The 17,312-nt window shown below is 56.7% G+C and overlaps 1 protein-coding gene across 4 annotated transcripts in view; it reads left to right on the top strand.

The window, feature by feature from the left end:
• LMF1 (lipase maturation factor 1) overlaps positions 1-16,738 on the top strand; it is an 82,984-nt gene extending 66,246 nt beyond the window's left edge. For all 4 annotated transcript variants that reach the window (XM_024759392.1, XM_024759393.1, XM_024759395.1 and 1 more), the window contains 6 exons: positions 1,657-1,824; positions 14,453-14,636; positions 14,956-15,109; positions 15,235-15,418; positions 16,074-16,186; positions 16,517-16,738. In XM_024759392.1, coding sequence (XP_024615160.1) covers positions 1,657-1,824; positions 14,453-14,636; positions 14,956-15,109; positions 15,235-15,418; positions 16,074-16,186; positions 16,517-16,691 — 978 coding nt within the window. In that variant the 3' untranslated portion in view covers positions 16,692-16,738. The remainder of the gene's footprint in view (positions 1-1,656; positions 1,825-14,452; positions 14,637-14,955; positions 15,110-15,234; positions 15,419-16,073; positions 16,187-16,516) is intronic.
• The last annotated feature ends 574 nt before the right edge of the window (positions 16,739-17,312 follow it).

Raw genomic sequence — 17,312 nt, 5'->3', positions numbered from 1 at the left:
TCACTGTTCCCAGTGCTGCCCACCGTGTGGCCCGTCCACAGCACGCACCTGTCCAGGGGCCACGGCGCCTTCTGGCAGCCTCGCTCTCACGTGCACACATCCACATACACTCGCATACACATGCGTGTACACACCGTATCCAGGAAACGCTCTGTCGTTTAAAAAAGCTGAAACATTTGGAACTGATTTGATGCTGCCTTTTTGTGTTGTTAGTGAAATTGCTGCTAACCACCAGAATATCTCCAGTTTTGGGACTATGGTGGTTTCATTCCACTCAGGCGTTAACCGTCATGTGGTGAATCTGGCGTCAGGAAACGCAGGCCTTTGAGCAGAAAGGGCCCCAACAGTTCTGCTCCCCCAACCCCGTGTCTCCCCAGGGTCCTGCCCCCACTGAGCCCCCAACCCCCCAGCCCTGCACACCCTTCCCCAAAGGGGCTGCCTCTCTGTGTCTGATCCGCCCTCCACGTTCACAAGGTGGGAACCTCTGCAGCCAAGACAGAGTGAGAAAACAGTTAAACGCAGTTTTATGAGCCAGGCCAGCAGGGATGCGGGGCAGGGAGACAGCAACGCCCAGACCAGGTTTCTAACACCCGTCTCCACCTAGAGGGACCAGGCTCCTGGAGAAGCGGCTGCCCCCAGGCTGGAGCAGGAAGGGGCTCAGGTGACCCTGAGCATCTTTAGAGCCGGATAACAGGGAGACGCTCAGGGTGGTTACAGCCCAGCGAGTACGACAGCTCACGTGTCCACACCCACGTGGGTGCGAGTGGAAAGGAGCGACCCTGTCCTCACAGTAGACGCGGCGCCCTTCACGGACTCACTCTCCACAGACGGCAGAGGCACAGTTAGCCTTATGGTGGGTGCTGCGGGTCCACCGGGTCTGGGGCTGCCGCGCCCTGGTGTCCCACCCCAGCCAGCTCAGCATGGAGGGCCACCTGCACACAGTACCCATCACTGATGCTGGATGTCCACACCGGGGCCACCCCAACCCCACACAGTGTCAGCACAGCTGGCCTTTTGAGCATGGACGGCCACATGAGCGGGGAGGACAGGGCCTGTGGTTGGAGGCGCAGGGCCCATCAGCTGGGCCCTAGGCGGCCAGCACCACGGCTGAGTCAACACGTGGGCCTCGGGGACCTGCTGTGCCCTCCCACCCCGCACACGTGTGGAGGCTGTTCCCAGGAACACACACGTGGGGCCAGGACCTGCTCCCCCAGCCTCCACTGTCCTCCAAGAGGAAATCCACCATGTGTGAGCGTCCCACGGTCCTGCCTCTGCACCTGTGCCCTGTCCCCTTGCGGGGGGCTTGCCGGTGCCCATGCTGCTCAGGGCTCTGACCGCAGACTCTTCCCCAGCATCTGAGCTCCTGCGTTACCAGGGCCCTCAGGGTCCCCTTGAAGGGGTCAGTGTCAGAATTACAGGAAGCCAGGCGAATAGAGAAGGTCGGGACCCATGGCCCCCCACCATTCCCCATCCTGGTGACGTGTGAGCTGCTGGAGGGTGGGCCACGCCGCTGGTCTTCCCCGCACCTCTCCCGGCCAGGGTGGCCCCATGCACCCCCCTTCCCCAAAAGGCCACCAGCGGGCACCACAGAGCAGGGCCAGGGAGGGCAGGTCCCCACCTCCAGGCACAGCTCATGGGCCTCCTTTCACCCCACAGACGCAGCCGGTGCCCAACCCCGTGGCCTACTTCTTGCACCACTCCCCATGGTGGTTCCACCGCTTCGAGACCCTCAGCAACCACTTCCTGGAGCTCGTGGTGCCCTTCTTCGTCTTCCTCGGACGGCAGATGTGCATCCTCCATGGGGCCCTACAGATCCTGTTCCAGGTGAGCAGCCGCTTGTCAGTTCCCAAGGAAAACCTGAAATTTTCATGTCCTGTTCACCTCGTTTATGGAGGTTTGACCTACAGCGTATTCGTTGCTCTGCTAGTTTTGCCTCCATCTTTCTGTTCCTCGGTGTCCGGGGGCCCGTGTGCTGTGCCGCCCCAGATGATGGGTGCAACAGCAGCAGGAGTGGGGCATCCCACACCTGGGGGAGCCACCTGTGGCTTGCTTGGTTGGTTGTTTATTGTGGCCATATCTACCAAGTTCTCTTGTTTCTTCTTTACTAGGAAGTTCTATGGGTTTTGTTTGGGGTATTTTTAGTCATGAATGGGTGTTAGAGTTTAGCAAATAGTTTTTTCTCCACCAGTTGTGAGAAGATCACTTTTTTGCCCTTAATTTGTTAGCGTGAATTACATTACCACTGCTAAAATGGAACCAATTTTACCTTGCTAGGATAAATCAACTCAGTCGTGCTGTGTATATTGTAACATGTTAGTGGGTATAATTTGGTACCATTTTGTTTGGGTTTTTCGTGTTGTCAGTGAGTGAAGTTTGTGGTTTTCCATCCACACTGGCCTTGTCTGATTCTACTCCAGGTTTTACTCTCACCCTCGTAGACAAGACAGAGTTGGTTCTCCTACATCACTGCCTGGCCCAGGGGGAGGGGGGGTGGTCTTTGTAGCCACTGACAACCCTTTTGTGGCTGCCAGACAGGCAGGGTCTCTGTTTTTTTCTGGAGGCAGTTGTGTTTTGTTTTGTTTAATATTTATTTATTTGTTTATTTTGGCTGTACCAGGTCTTAGTTGCAGCATGCGGGATCTTTTAGTCGTGGCATGCAGGCTTCTAAGTCGCGGCATGCGGACTTCTTAGTTGTGGCTTGCGGACTCTTAGTTGTGGCATGCGGACTCTTAGTTGTGGCACGCGGACTTCTTAGTTGCGGCTTGCAGACTCTTAGTTGCGGCTTGTGGACTCTTAGTTGTGGCTTGCGGACTTAGTTGCGGCATGCATGCAGGATCTAGTTCCCCGACCAGGGATCGAACCCGGGCCCCATGCATTGGGAGTGCAGAGTCTTACCCACTGGACCACCAGAGAAGTCCCTGGAGGCAATTTTAATGGCAGACATTTTCCTGGGAATTTGTCCATTTCATCAGTTTTCAAATGTGTTGGCCAAGGATCAAGTCATAGTAATCTCCTGTTTTGCAGAGTCTGGATTTGTGTCCTGTTCTTCGGTGTTGCCTCTGTGACAGCACGGAGCAGGATTCTTTTTCCAAAGAGGCTCATGCTCTTTAAGTATCACATATCTCAGCTGGTACATTTGCATTTTATTTCCACATCTTTGTGTATTCTTTTTGCCCTTTTTAAAAAGCTTTCTTTTGAGGTTTTTCTCGTTCCATTATTCCCCCTTTCCTAATTAGCAAGTTATACACTCTGTTTCTTTCAGGCAAGTACACAGTTAACTAACTGAAAGTCTAAATTTAATCCCCGTCCTTGCCGCCCTTATGGCCCTGTGGCCTCGAAATGCTTTGTCTCTCCCTACCTGCTCACCTGCTTTTTTTCTTTTGCGGTACGCGGGCCTCTCACTGTTGTGGCCTCTCCCGTTGCGGAGCACAGGCTCTGGACGCGCAGGCTCAGCGGCCATGGCTCACGGGCCCAGCCGCTCCATGGCATGTGGGATCTTCCTGGACCGGGGCACGAACCCATGTCTCCTGCAACGGCAGGCGGACTCTCAACCACTGCGCCACCAGAGAAGTCCTGCTCACCTGCTTTTGCTGCCAGTATTTTAAGTTGTATTTTGTTTTGTTTTTAATTAATAGACTTTTAAAGAACAATTTTAGATTCACAGAAAAACTGAGCAGAGAGAGTATAGAGTTCCCATATCCACCCACCCCCACAGTTTCCCCATCAGGAACATCTTGCATTAGTTAGTGTGATACATTTATTACAACTAAGGAACCAATATTGATACTTTATTGTTAACTAAAGTCCACAGCTTACACTGGGGTTCACTCTTGGTGTTGTGCATTCTATGGGTTTGGACAAATGTAAAATGACATGTATCCATCATAATATCATACTCATTTCACTACCCTAAAAATCCTCTGTGCTCCCTGGATTCATCCTTTTCCCGCCCCTAACCCCTGGCAACCACTGATCCTTTCACTGTCTCCATAGTTTTGCCTTTTCCAGAACGTCATATAGTTGGAATCATCCAGCATATAGCCTTTTCAGACTGGCTTTTTTCCTTAGTAATATGCATTTGAGGTTCCTCGTGTCGTTCCGTGGGTTGAGAGCGCGTTTTTTATTGCTGAATGATATTCCACTGTCTGGATGCACCACAGTTTATCCGTAAACTATCCGGACTTGGCTGGAGGGCAAAATCCTGGCTGGTGGGTGACCCTTGCTCCCAACAGTCTCCAGTGAGGGACACCCCCAGGAGGCCAGGAGTGCTCTGCACTGTCCCTTCCCTGTGCATACTTCAGCCCAGTGGCTCCATCATCCTGAGCTGCAGGAGGAGGCTCCAAACAGAGGCTCAAGCATCCTTGTGAGTGTCCACCAGCATGGACACTGCCTCATGCTGGACCTTCCTTCGTTGTCAAAGGATGCCCAGCCATAGGCTCCCACCTTCCTCTGCTGATGGAGAACATGGGTCCAGTCCCCAAGGCAACTTGGAGGACCTGCCTGGCACACAGTCTCAGCAGGAATCTGGGTCTGCTTCGGCTGTGTGGTCACCACGGTAACCAAGAATCACTCTCAAGGCTGCAGTGTGTTAATTAGTTGCTGCTTCAGCCACTTTTACAAGCCTGGGACCACTGGGACCCTTTCAGGGCTGTAAACTCTACTGAGCCTATAGGGACCCTCCAGACATCCCTCAGGCTGTACTGACCACCTACCACTTTCTGTCCAAATAATCTGAAGCCCACCTTTGGCAAGCAGTGAAGAAAAGCAAATTGTCATATCACTTAAAAAACACATTTGAAGGAAGTTTGATTTACTAGTGCAGGTGAAAGGGTTCAGCTACTTGAAAATAGGATTTGGAAAGATATTTACATTGACCTTTGACCCAGCAGCGTCGAAATGTTCTTGTTTATTCACTTGGCATGAGTCTTGCGGTGCTTCAGGATGAGGACCCGCTAACTGGACCCAGCCCAGCTGAGTCTGTGTCCCAGCCTGGTGCACCGGCGCCTCCACCATGGGGGACTGTGCAGACCGGGGGCGGGTGGGGGGGACTCAGGTATAGATGGCTCCTAGCAGCTCAGGCCACATGACTGAGTCTCCACCTGATTCTGGGTCTGGTGCCCAGGTGGACAGCGGTGGCACAGGGACACTGGGTGGGGTATGGCCAGAACAGGACCTTGAAAGGCCTTGCTGCCAACCTGCGGCCCTGGACGTTATTCCCAAAGGCAGGCCATGCACTCGCCTTCTGTCCCCCAAGGCCTTGGGAGCCTCAGTCCAGGTGTGTCCCGAGCATCATCCTCCCCCACCCACACCATGCCCAGGACAAGGTGGGACATGGCCCAGGGCTGTGGCTCTTCTCTGAGGCCTGGTCTGATGCCCCCCAGGGGCCGGGCCTCAGCTGTCCAGAGCAAAGAAGACAAATGGCCCCCTGGCCCAGCTGCACGTGTCCAGCCTCGCAGGCAGCGTGGGGCGTGCAGGGCAGTCTCATGGGGGCGCATGGCCCTCTGCAGGCCACAGCGCTGGCCACCCCTGGACTTGAACGTTGCTCCCGTCTCTGCGCCCACGATCCCGAGGGTCCCTGGTTCTGTTTGTTTCCGTTCGTTCCCCGGGAGAGGGTTGAGGATGTGAGCACACACGCACCTCCTCCCACGCTCAGTTTGCACAGCTGTTCCGGAAGGTTCTGCAAGGCCTCCAGAGACAGCCTGTTGTCTACTTGGAGAGGCGCACCACCCCCGCCTCAGACCCCCACTCTAATGCCAAGGAGAGATGCTGGAGGGGCAGTGCTCGGCTTCCACTGTGGGCCAGGCTGGACCTCCCATCCTGGCGTGGAGCGGGCACTCACCAGTCTAGTGGCTCCTAGTCAGTGCAAAGACGCATCTCAGATCCCAGACTCTCCTCCCCAACCTCCCACCATGTCCTGCTCTTTCTAATCTCTGTAACGTCGGCCACAGACCAGGGGACATCACTGTGGGGAACATCACTACGGCTTTGGGCGCAGAGAGCTGCCCCCACCAGCCCCTGAGTGACCCACCCGGAGCTGGGGTCACAGCATAACTGTCCCGGGGCTCCTGGCTGCAGAACATCATGTGCGAGCACACATGTCCTCTGCTAGGCCCTGGGACCCCAGAGCCCAACAGGGGAGTCCCAGACACCCAGCCCCTTCCTTCAGGGGCGTCTCCTGGGCCCGGGGGTCCCACTTCCCAGCTCGTCTTCCCACCCGGCCCCCACCATGGGGTCACAGCCAGTGTGTGCCAGACAAGGGCACGAAGACGGCATTATGAATCCTCAGGCCTCCTGCTGCTTTATTAGAAACAGGGTTCCATCTCCAAAACTGCTCTGGTGAACCCTAGTCTCTGAGTCAGAGCCCCCTAGCTGGTCTCAGGGTGGAGTGACTGGGGAGTGGTGTCTTTGGGCCCCAATGGACCAGGGTGGTGGAGGGAAGCCGGGCATCACTCAGAGGTCATAAGGACCCCACGGCCACTTGGTGGCCTTTAGACAAAGGCTCCTGAGTTCTCACCGGGATAGAGAATCCTGTTGTACCAGAACATTCCGGGTCATGGCGTGTGGACCAGGCATCAGGGGCTTCAGCCCCATCCCAACGTGAGCTCTTCCTGCCGCATGCAGGGGGTCAGGGCCGCTCGGGTGGCCGTGCCAGGAGGATGCGTCCTCAGCTCGAAAGTGGGGGAGCCCGAGCCAGGAGCTAGAGAACAGTGCCAAGGGCATCCTGGCTAGACGCTGACCCGCAGTGGGGGCAGCTCGTGAGCCTGGCCCTCCTGTAGCTGTTTGGAGAAATGATTTTCCCTGGGGCTGCTCCTGCACCTGAATCTGCAGCCAGGGCTGAAGGTCACTGGGGTCACTGGGCAGAAGGCTGAGGCCGCACCAGCACAGCCTCCTCAGGAAGCAGAACTCAAAGCCCCCGCCCGCCAAAGTCACTGTGCCAAGTGGACAGCATTGCGCCCGACCTCAGAAGGTTGACTCGGGCTGTGCCGTGTCCTCGCTCACGTGGCCCCAGGGCTACAGGGTGATGGTCTCTCTCCGGTGCTCACACGCAGTGGGGGCGGGTGCTGCTTTTTCCAGTTTTCCTTTACAGAGGTGGGGACGCTGCCCTCTCAGGAAGGCACAGGTCTCTGAGCTGACTGCGCAGCCCTGACAGTGCTGAGCCGCTGGGCTCCTCCCCTGGGGCTCTTCCTCGGCCCCCAGTGGCCCCATCAGGTCTGCCGCCCCGTTCGCTGTGGGTGGGTAGGCGGGATTGCGGTCCACCAGGGGTGGCCTGGGCATCTGTCCCTCCAGGAGGGCTTGGACTACAGCCAGCAGGACGACAGGGTGCCAAACCAATGCCAGGGGAAGCCTGTGCAGCATCACCGCTATGGGAGCCACGCTGGCCGAGGCCTTGCACCCGCACCCCTGGGGTGTGGCCCTCACGGGTCCAGAGGCACCAAGAGTCCCCCCAATGGCACTCATTTTGAATGGAAAATAACTATAGTTTGGAACAGAAACAAGGGAAGGAAAGGACCCCCATGGGTCCCTGCTGGTCACGTGTGGGGTCTTCCCTCCATGAGAGCATGTGCCCAGCCACAACCATGTGTTCTCACTCACTGTTAAATCTTTGCAGCCATCATTCCAACAATTGCAACCACGACGTGTGACTTTTCATTTAAACAGCTGGTTGTCTGTGTTTAACAATCGCCCACGGGCTTACAGTTTCCAGCCCCCTGCCCTCCTGTGTGTGCAACCCAGTCATTTTTCTTCTGCCTGAGGGATGTTTCATTTGGTTTTCTAACATTTCTTAGCAGAGGCTGCTGGTGGATGTCTTCCCTTCAGCTGTCCATGGTCTCTGCCCGCAGCGTCTCTGCTGGGGAGTCTGCGGGACCCTTAGCCCCACTCCTCTGTCTGCGACTTTTCCCCTCTGACTGCTTCTACGATTTTTCCCTTTTTCACAGTTTTTCAACAATTTGGTTTGATGTGCCTTAGGTGTGGCTTTCTTTGAGTTTATCCTCTTTGACATTTCTTAGGCTTCTCTGACCTGTGCGTTTATAGTTCTGTTCAATGAGGAGAATTTTCTTCATGTTGTGTCTGCCCCCTTCCCTTCCTGGGGCTTAAATCACACATCTGTCAGGCCAGTGGGTGCTGTCCCCTAGGCCCTGAGGGGCTGCGCAGGCTCTGCTCAGCTTTGCTTCTCCTTGTGCTTCACTTTGCAAAGTTCCTGTTGTTCTGGGCTCATATTCACTGACTTTTTCCTTTACAGTGTCAGTTTTGTCAAAAGCCTATCCAGTAAATTATCTGTTTTGTATTCAGTAAGTCCCCTACATACGAACAAGTTCTGTTTTAGGAGCACGTTCATAAGTCCAATTTGTAAGTCCAACAAAGCTAGCCTAGGTACCCAACTACCACAATCGGCTATATAGTACTGTACTGTAATAGGTTTATAATACTTTTCACACAAATAATACTTAAAAAACAAACACAAAAAATAAACAATTTTAATCTTGCAGTACCTTGAAAAGTAGTCCAGTACAACAGCTGGCACACAGGGGCTGGCATCGAGTGAACAGGCAAGAAGAGTTACTGACTGGAGGGGGGAGAGGGGGGGGGAGATGGTAGAGCTGAAGGATCATTAGCAATAGGAGACGAGGGCAAGCTGCAGTTTCACTCTCGCCTGACGTTGATGGCACAGGTTCTGGTTCCTGGCTGGATTCAATTCTACCTACCCTCTTGAAAAAACGATCCAGTGATGTCTGGGTAGTAGCTCTTTTTTTCTCATCATAGATGACATGGTAGCACTGGATTGCATTCTGAACGGCTGCTGCAACCTTCATATACCATTCTACATTCAGGTCCTGTGCCTCAAAAACTAACAGTGCCTCCTCAAATAAAGAAAATCCCCTTGCCATTTTCTGCATCGTCCGTGAATCTCTTTGGTTCTTCAGTTACTTCTTGTTCCTCTTGTCTCTCTTCATCCTTTCTTGGCGCTTGGTGCTTCTTAGCAGTACCAGCTACATCAGCACTTTTACGCTTGCTTCCAGACATCCTGGGCTTGAAATAAAGCTACTGTACTACTGTACTGTATACAGCACTGTACAGTACCCACCCAGAAGCACACCACTTGTAGAGGATGCACGCACGTGACAGTGTATGCCAGACACGTGAACTAACTTATGTGATTGGACTTGTGAATACATGTTCACATCTTTGAAAGTTCACGACTTGAAGGTTCATATGTAGGGGACTGACTGTATTACCTTTTTTTTTTTTTAGCTGCGTTGGGTCTTCGTTGCTGCGCGCGGGCTTTCTCTAGTTACAGTGAGCAGGGGCCATTCTTTGTTGCGGTGCACGGGCTTCTCATTGCAGTGGCTTCTCATTGCGAAGCATGGGCTCTACGGGCACGGGCTTCAGTAGTTGCAGCACATGGGCTCAGTAGTTAAGGCATATGGGCCCTAGAGTGCACAGGCTTCAGTAGTTGTGGCTCTTGGGCTCTAGAGCGCAGGCTCAGTAGTTGTGGCGCACAGACTTAGTTGCTCCATGGCATGTGGGATCTTCCCAGACCCTAGATAGAACCTGTATCCCAGGCATTGGCAGGTGGATTCTTAACCACTGCACCACCAGGGAAGTCCCTGTATTACCTTTTAAACTCTCAAATTATCATCTGGTTATTCTTTGGCATTTTCATATTTCTCTTATGACTGTGTTTGTTTTCTTTTAAACCCCTTAATTTTTGTTTTTGTTTTTGTTTTGCGGTACGCGGGCCTCTCACTGTTGTGGCCTCTCCCGCTGTGGAGCACAGGCTCCGGACGCGCAGGCTCAGCAGCCATGGCTCACGGGCCCAGCTGCTCCGCGGCATGTGGGATCTTCCCGGACCGGGGCACGAACCCGTGTCTCCTGCATCGGCAGGCGGACTCTCAACCACTGCGCCACCAGGGAAGCCCTAAACCCCTTAATTTTTGACAGTAGCTGTTTTCACATTCTTATCTACTGGCTCCAGGCCATCTCTGGTTTCTGACTCTGCTCCCAGCCTGTTTTGTCTCTGCTAGTGCCTTGCAGGCTACTAACTACCAACTTGGAGTCTGTTAACTTTTGATTGGGTGCTGGACACTGGTGTTGTTGATTCTCTCCTGACAGCAGCTAATTGACTTGCAAATCAGTTTCAGAGCCTCCTGGGCAGGTCTGAATGCGCCTTCCCTGTAGGGCCAGCCTAGTTCCACAGGACAGGGCCTCAGCCTGGCTCTCCACGTCTCTCCACACGGGTTCGCAGGACTGGAAGGTCCTCTAGACCCACATGAGCTCAGCGATGGCAACAGCCTTGGTCGTGTGCTTTCCTTGTCCTCACGGAGTCTCCACCCTGCGAGCTCAGCAGCCGCGGGGACCCAGGCAGGACCCACAGCTCCTGGCTGCTGCGTCCACGTGGCATGTGGCAAGCCAGCCCCTCGAGCTCCCCCAGCTTCAGGCTCTGCCCCCTGCCCTGCCCTCCCTCAGTGCCCAGGCCTGCATCTCAGACAGTCGCTTTGAGGGTCCAGCACCGCTACCTCCCTTTTGGCCTGAAGCAAGCGTCGCTGGTGGAGTTTTAGCCTTGAAGTCAACATGAGGCCACTGAGCGATGAGGCAGGATGGACGTGGACCTGGGTTCCAAGGGGTAGCCCTGCTTCTCCAGGGTAAAGGAGGTGGCCGTGGGGGCAGGTTGGGTCTTGGGAAACTCAGCTCAGTGGAGCAAGAGGAAGTGCACGCCTGGGAGGGGGAGACGCAGGAGGAAATGGACGGCTGGCAGGTTGTCCTTGGGCCTCGTCCTCGGTTAGGGCAGTGGGTCCTAGGGTGACACCGGGCCTTGTGCTCAGCTCTCAGTTGGGGCCAGGCCCAGCAGCTGCATTCTGGTCGTCCTTTATGTTCCCACTGCTGCCCACCTACTTCTCTTGTTCATGGAGGTGAGTGGCGACTACTTCAAGGGTCCCACCTCCTTGGGCCACCTTCCTCACTTTTCTTTCCTTTTCTTCTCATTGTTTATATTTTTCAGTCTAAATGCTTATACTGTTTTACTTATGATTCATCCTTGGAAACGAGAAATGGCCAGAACATGTGTGGGCCCAGGTCCTGCTCCGGTAACTGGTCCTGCACCCCTCATCCCCCGAGGCCCAGGCCTCCTTCCGCCTCGAGAGTGCCGAGTCTATTTTTACATCATTCTCATCCGGGAAAGTCAATTGTGTAGCCGTTGACTCTGCTGAATCTGTAGTTTCCCTCAAAGGTTCTCCCATTTCTGCACCACATTCTGGAAGGATTTCTCAAATCAATCTTCTAAATCACTAATTCAGACTTCAGCATCATTCATTCTGCTTTTCACCTATTAGGGTTTTAACGTTGTGCGTGTTACACATGAGGGTGTAGACGAGTAGAGGCCGTTTACTGATCGCAGTCCTTCAAATTAGCAGTGTCTTGTCTGTGTTTCTCTGGACGCCTCTGGGGTCTCGGGAGCCCCGAGTGGCCACAAAGCGAGGCTGTGCCTCAGCGAGGGTGTAGGCTGCACCAGCTACACCTGGAGAGGTTGGTGAGTAGACCGTCTGGGGTGAACTCGGGCAGGTAGGCCCCCCAGGAAGCCCGCGGCTGCCCTGCTTTGCAGCGTTATGGTGGCCGTGTTTCCCAGCAGTTTGAGTGTCAGTGGAGAGGTGGGTGCTGATGGCTTGGGCTGGTGGCTGCAGAGGACACAGCTGCCCATCAGTTGCCTGCCAGGTTTGAGTGTGGACCAGCCCTGAGGGGCGGTGTGATGGGCGAACAAGGCGGGCTGTTGCCCGCATGCCTCTTCCCAAGGGCTGTGGGACATAGGCAGGAGCCCCCAGGCCAGGTGCGGAGGTGTCTTCTAGCTGGAGGCTGCCATGCGCCGGGTGCTTCTCCCAGCTTTGGCCGCCGTCTCATCCGAGAATTAGGCAGTAGAGGGCTCTTGTCACCCATGTGGCCCCGACAGCTGCACCAGGATGGCAGGCCCTCGGGGAAGCGGCCTGTTCTCACCCTTGATCACCACTCCTGGTGGCCTTAGCTGCACAGCTGAGCCATGGAGAAAAGGGGACCCCCCATGCAGCTGACCGTCCCACCCCAAAGCAAAACGCATTTGTTAGGAGGTGTCAGGAGGGGCACAGGGACCGTTCCCCTTAAGCCCCTTGCTGACGCAGTGGAGGAGCTAGTGGAGCATCTGAGGTCTTGCTGGTCTGGGAGATGAGAATTGAAGGTCGGGCCCCCCAGTGCTGTCCACGGGGAAGCTGGGCCCAGGCCACGGGACCCCCGCTGTCCCCCGCAGTGGAAGAGGGCCTGGCGGCACCACAAACCCAGACTGTCAGGAGCCAGCAGTTTTCAGGAAACTCCAGGGCGAAGCCCAGTCGGCCCGAAGCAGCTCGAGACCAGAGGCCCAGGGACCCCGACGGGCCAGGCAGGGCTGCAGGAGAGACCACCAGCCCAGGGCGGGCACATTTTGGGCACAGGGCTTTGTTAACATCCTAGACAGTGAAGAATAAGAAATAATTAGTTTGGGCCTCAGAACCAGGAAAACTGGTTTTCCAAATTAATCCAGGAAGAGCTGTGAATCCACACCATCTCCTGCCACACACTGTAAGATCCTATCGTGATCCATAAAACTGACCTATTGAAAGCCTAGCTCCTCTCTCTCCAGACCCTTTTGAGGCCGGCATCTGTGACCTCACGTTCTCCCCAGTCACTAGGATCAAGACCCAGCTTTAATTACAAATCAGAAATTGAGGAGCTGGGTGTCAGCTGAGTCTCATCCGGCCGTGGGGCCCCTGGCCTGAGTCTTTGGTCTCACCTCCTTCCTCGATGTCCCCATGTGGCTCCAACCCGTCGGCTCCTGTGCAGGGAGGCCCGCAGGGCCCCAGCAGGTGCGCGTGAGTGACCTGGACAGGGACATGGCCGTTCTGCTACTCAGGGGGTGTCTGCTCGTTCAGGTCTTATTTTTTGCAGAAATGTGTCCATTTGGTTGGACAGTTGAAAATCTCCTTATTTCTCTTGTCACTGTGGCGACTGTACCATTTTCATTGTGGGTTTATTTACTGGTGGTGCTGGTCCCCATTTCCTTCTACTTTGCTGACCTGTGGCTCCTAGTGTCTTGTTTCCCCTTTTCTGAGGCACGTGCTTGAGGCAGTTTGTCTCCCTTTAGACACGTCCGCCGTGGACCCGTGTGCTCTCACCTCCCAGCACCTAACACCCCGGTCATCCCAGAGGCCCTGGTCCCTCCCAAGTCTTACCCGCCCCTCCCCAGCGAGGGGCAGAGCCTGGACCAGAGCAGAGCTGGCTGGTGTGAACCTTACATCACACCTTTCATAAAAAACTAATTCGAAATGGATCCGAGACCTAAACATAATAGCCAGACCTGTAAAACTTTCAGAAGATCTTTACATCTTTGAAGGAGGAAAAGATTTCTTAGATGGGACACAAAAAGCAGAATTGTAAAGTTTTTTTAAATTGATAACTTGGACTTCCTAAAAACGTAAACTTCGCCTCTTTGAAAACTGTGTAATGAAAAGGCCGCAGCTGGCAGTCATACATCTGACGGAGGACTGGCTCCGGGTTCTGCTAGGACTTCCAGCTTAGGGAGGCATGGGGGTGTCCTGGGCTGCACCCCAGAAGCCCTCGGCTCTGCCTCTTGCCCTCCCCAGCCTCCAGCCTGCCCTCCCACTGTGGTCACCTGGAATCTCCTCACCCAGCCCACAGGAAGCTCTGCGTGCAGCTGGCACTGGGGTCCCTGGGGCTCCACAATCAGAGGCGTCTGCCTGGGGGGCTGCTCTGTTCCACCTTTGCTCTAGGAGAGTCTGGCACCTGGTAGGGAGGGTGGGTGGGATGTGAACCCTGCAGCCTCTCCTCCCCTCAACTGAAGACCACCCACTCCCTATTCCCGCCCGCATCCTTGACAACAGGGTCAAAATCAGGCAGGAAGGTGCCAGTTTCAAGTCACTAAAACAACTTACAAGCCTGTCCTAAGCACCCCCACCCCTGTGAGGGGCATGGACCACAGGTGCCGTGGGGCTGGTCCTGACCCCGACACCTGGGTGGACCACTGAGCAGCCAGCTGGAGTCCTGGGGCTACCCAGGGCCTGTTGATTAACAGTCACAGTGACAGTTGCCACAAACACAAACTTGTCGCCTCCCAGTTGTGTAACTTCAGTGGCCTCCAAGCAGGGTCAGAGGCTGGAATCACAGTGTTGACAGGTGGGGTCCTCACCAGAGGCACTGGGTAGCGTCCGCCTCTGAGATCATTTAGGATGTAGACATTGTGGGGTTGGTCTGAGGGAGGCGGGGCAAGTGGCCTGTCGGGGGGCTTGGGGCCTGGGCCTCCTGGGCATCTGGGGGTCAGCACAGGCTGCTGGGAAGGACGGGACCCCCAGCCCCCATGCCTCTGGTGTGGACTCCATGCATCACCATGGAGCACATGAAATGCAGTGGCTGAAGGGATCTCTCTCTCCACCCCCAGATGGTCCTCATCATCAGCGGGAATCTGAGCTTCCTGAACTGGCTGACCATCGTGCCCAGCCTCGCCTGCTTCGATGATGCCACTCTGGGCTTCCTGTTTCCCTCGGGGCCCGGCTCCCTCAAGGACCAAGTCCTGAGGATGCAGGAGGAGGAAGCTCGAGGGGCCAGGGCCCCACGGACACACGGTGGGTGACACCTGAAGGCGGATGTGGCTGGGCAGCCCGGGTGGTCTCGAGTTGATGGCACCCAGCCCTGTGCCCACACCAGTGCCCTGGGAGACAGGGCAGCATCTCCATGCCTGGACAGGGTCACTCCTGTCTGCTTGGTATGGACAGTGTGTCCTGGTCCTCAGGAAGGGAGGCCCAGTGACCTCAGCTGGGGGGCCTAAGAGGGAGCTGCTGTGGTGGGGGCAGCAGCACCTCCCTCGGCTTCTGTGGGCCCAAGGGGCCGAACAGAGGCCAGGCCTGGGGGCAGGAGCCCACCCACTATTCCCCCTCCCGGCAGGCAGCGTGGCACGGCACACAGTCAACCTGGCGCTGGGCGTCCTGGTCGCCTGGCTCAGCGTCCCTGTGGTACTCAACTTGCTGAGCCCCCAGCAGGTCATGAACAGCTCCTTCAACCCTCTCCGGATCGTCAACACATATGGGGCCTTTGGCAGGTACCTCGGGGCCACCATGACCCCAGTGGGGAGACGTGAGGGTGAGGCTTGCCCTGGTCTGCTCAGGTCAGGGGTTGGGGTCAGGGTGGGGAGGTGCAGCCCTGACTGGTCTCCCCCCCACCCAGCATCACCAAGGAACGCACGGAAGTCATCCTGCAGGGCACCGCCAGCCCCAATGCCAGCGCACCAGACGCCAAGTGGGAGGACTACGAGTTCAAGTGCAAGCCCGGTGACCTGAAGCGGCGGCCATGCCTCATCTCCCCGTACCACCACCGCCTGGACTGGCTTATGTGGTTCGCCGCCTTCCAGGTGAGGCCCTCGGTGGGGAGGCCCCGCCGACACGGCGAGGCCCAGGAATCCTGTGCTGGGGCACAGCCCGTGGGGAACCTTCCCAGGCTCCTGGCACGGCCCTCGCACAGGGATCTGTGGGTGCCCAGGGCTGGGCCTCACAGCCGGCTTCTCAGAGCGCTTCCACCAGAGGGGCCGAGGCATGCGTGGCCAACGCTGGGGCAGCCAGTGTCCACAGAGGCTGCAGCACTGTTGCCATCCCTTCTTGCCCAGGAAGATAGCCTCCGGCGGGCTCGGTCACTTGCCCGAAATCCCTGGCCCGGCAGGTGACAAAGCTGACAGGTGAACTGGGAACAGCCCCACTCCATCCAGGTCCCTGCGGACAGCACAGTGGCGGCAGCGCCCAGGAGAGCGAGCAGGACCGGGGGCCCTGCAAGAACAGGAAGGAGGTGGTCCCAAACCAAAGAACTGCAGCATAGGCCCCCAGGGCAGCGCCCCCTCAAGAGAGGCTGGCTGCCAGCCACACTGGAATCAGGTGCCCCCAGGACAACAGACTGAAGGCCGGGTGACCATCAAGAGGGAGGGGGTGGAAAGCACACATCCACGGGGCTCTCCAAGGGCCCGGTGGCAGTGCAGGCACCCAGCTATCTGCGCCCTGTCCTCTTCTCACCCCCAGACCTACGAGCACAACGAGTGGATCATCCACCTGGCAGGCAAGCTCCTGGCCAACGACGCCCAGGCCCTATCCCTGCTGGCCCTTAACCCCTTCGCAGGCAGGGCACCGCCCAGGTAAGATTCCCCTCCCAGACAGGGACACACACCCCACCCCACCCCCGCCAACTGCAGCTGCCTTTCAGGGCTTCTCCCGAAATGCAGGGGTCTGCTCTGGGGGCTGGGCCCACCTGCTGAAAGGATGCGGGGCTCGGCCCGATTGGCTCTGAGCACTCGGCCCTCCCGGTTCCAGAGCCCCGCCCGCCCCGCCATCATCTGGTCAGGGGCCTGGTTGTGCCAGGGCCTCCTTGGGGCTCTCTGGCTTCCCCTGGGTGGCCTCTCCCTCTGAGGGCTCCAGGCCTGTCTTGGGGGCGGAGGCTGACTAACTGTGCTGCCCTTGCTCTGCAGGTGGGTCCGGGGAGAGCACTACAGGTACAAGTTCAGCCGCCCCGGGGGCACACACGCCGCTGAGGGCAAGTGGTGGATCCGGAAGAGGCTCGGCCCCTACTTCCCCCCACTCAGCTTTCAGGACCTGAAGGGTTACTTCAGGTCACGGGAGTGGCCGTACCCCAAACCCGAATAGAGGTGGCCCAGGGCTTGTGCCCCAAGAAATAAAGTGGGAAGACCGTGGGCTGGCTGCTCTGAGTGGGGTCTCCACAAGGACATCCAGGGAAGCTGACCCAGAGAGGAGGGGCTGCCAGGGTCCTGGGTGGTCATCTGTGCCACAGTCAGTCCCCGTGGTTCCCAAGTCTCTTCACTTTGGGTTCGTCAGAGGAATCCCCAGAAAGCCCCCAGCCCTGCTCCACCCAGATCGCGCCCCTTGTCACCAGGCACCCCCCCACCCCAGACACCAGCATCCCGATGTTGCACCCAGCTCTGGTCTGTCCCAGGACCACCTGCCCATGCGGCCAAGAAGAAAGCCTGCCTCTCCTCTCTGCTCCCCCAAGCGGGTCCCCACCACGTCCAGGAGGGTCCTGCGCGAGGAAGTAGTCAGGGCTCCCTCTCAGAACCCACATGCGCCCACATATGCTCTTCTCCACAGTGACCAGCACCCGAAGGTGTGGACAGAGGGCCTCTGTCCTCCTTGGGTGGGCCACCCCCACCAGCCCTGAGTGAGGCGCCTCCTCCCCTCCTTTGTGACCACGTTGCCCAGTCTCACACCTGGAGCCTCCTGCTCCCTGACCTAGGGTGGGAGGACGGGACA

The sequence above is a fragment of the Neophocaena asiaeorientalis genome, unplaced genomic scaffold, assembly GCF_003031525.2.
Source record: "Neophocaena asiaeorientalis asiaeorientalis breed wild unplaced genomic scaffold, Neophocaena_asiaeorientalis_V1.1 scaffold254, whole genome shotgun sequence".
NCBI lineage: Eukaryota > Metazoa > Chordata > Mammalia > Artiodactyla > Phocoenidae > Neophocaena > Neophocaena asiaeorientalis.
The sequence above is the reverse complement of the archived record's forward strand: the minus strand, read 5'-3'. Positions and strand labels throughout refer to the sequence as shown.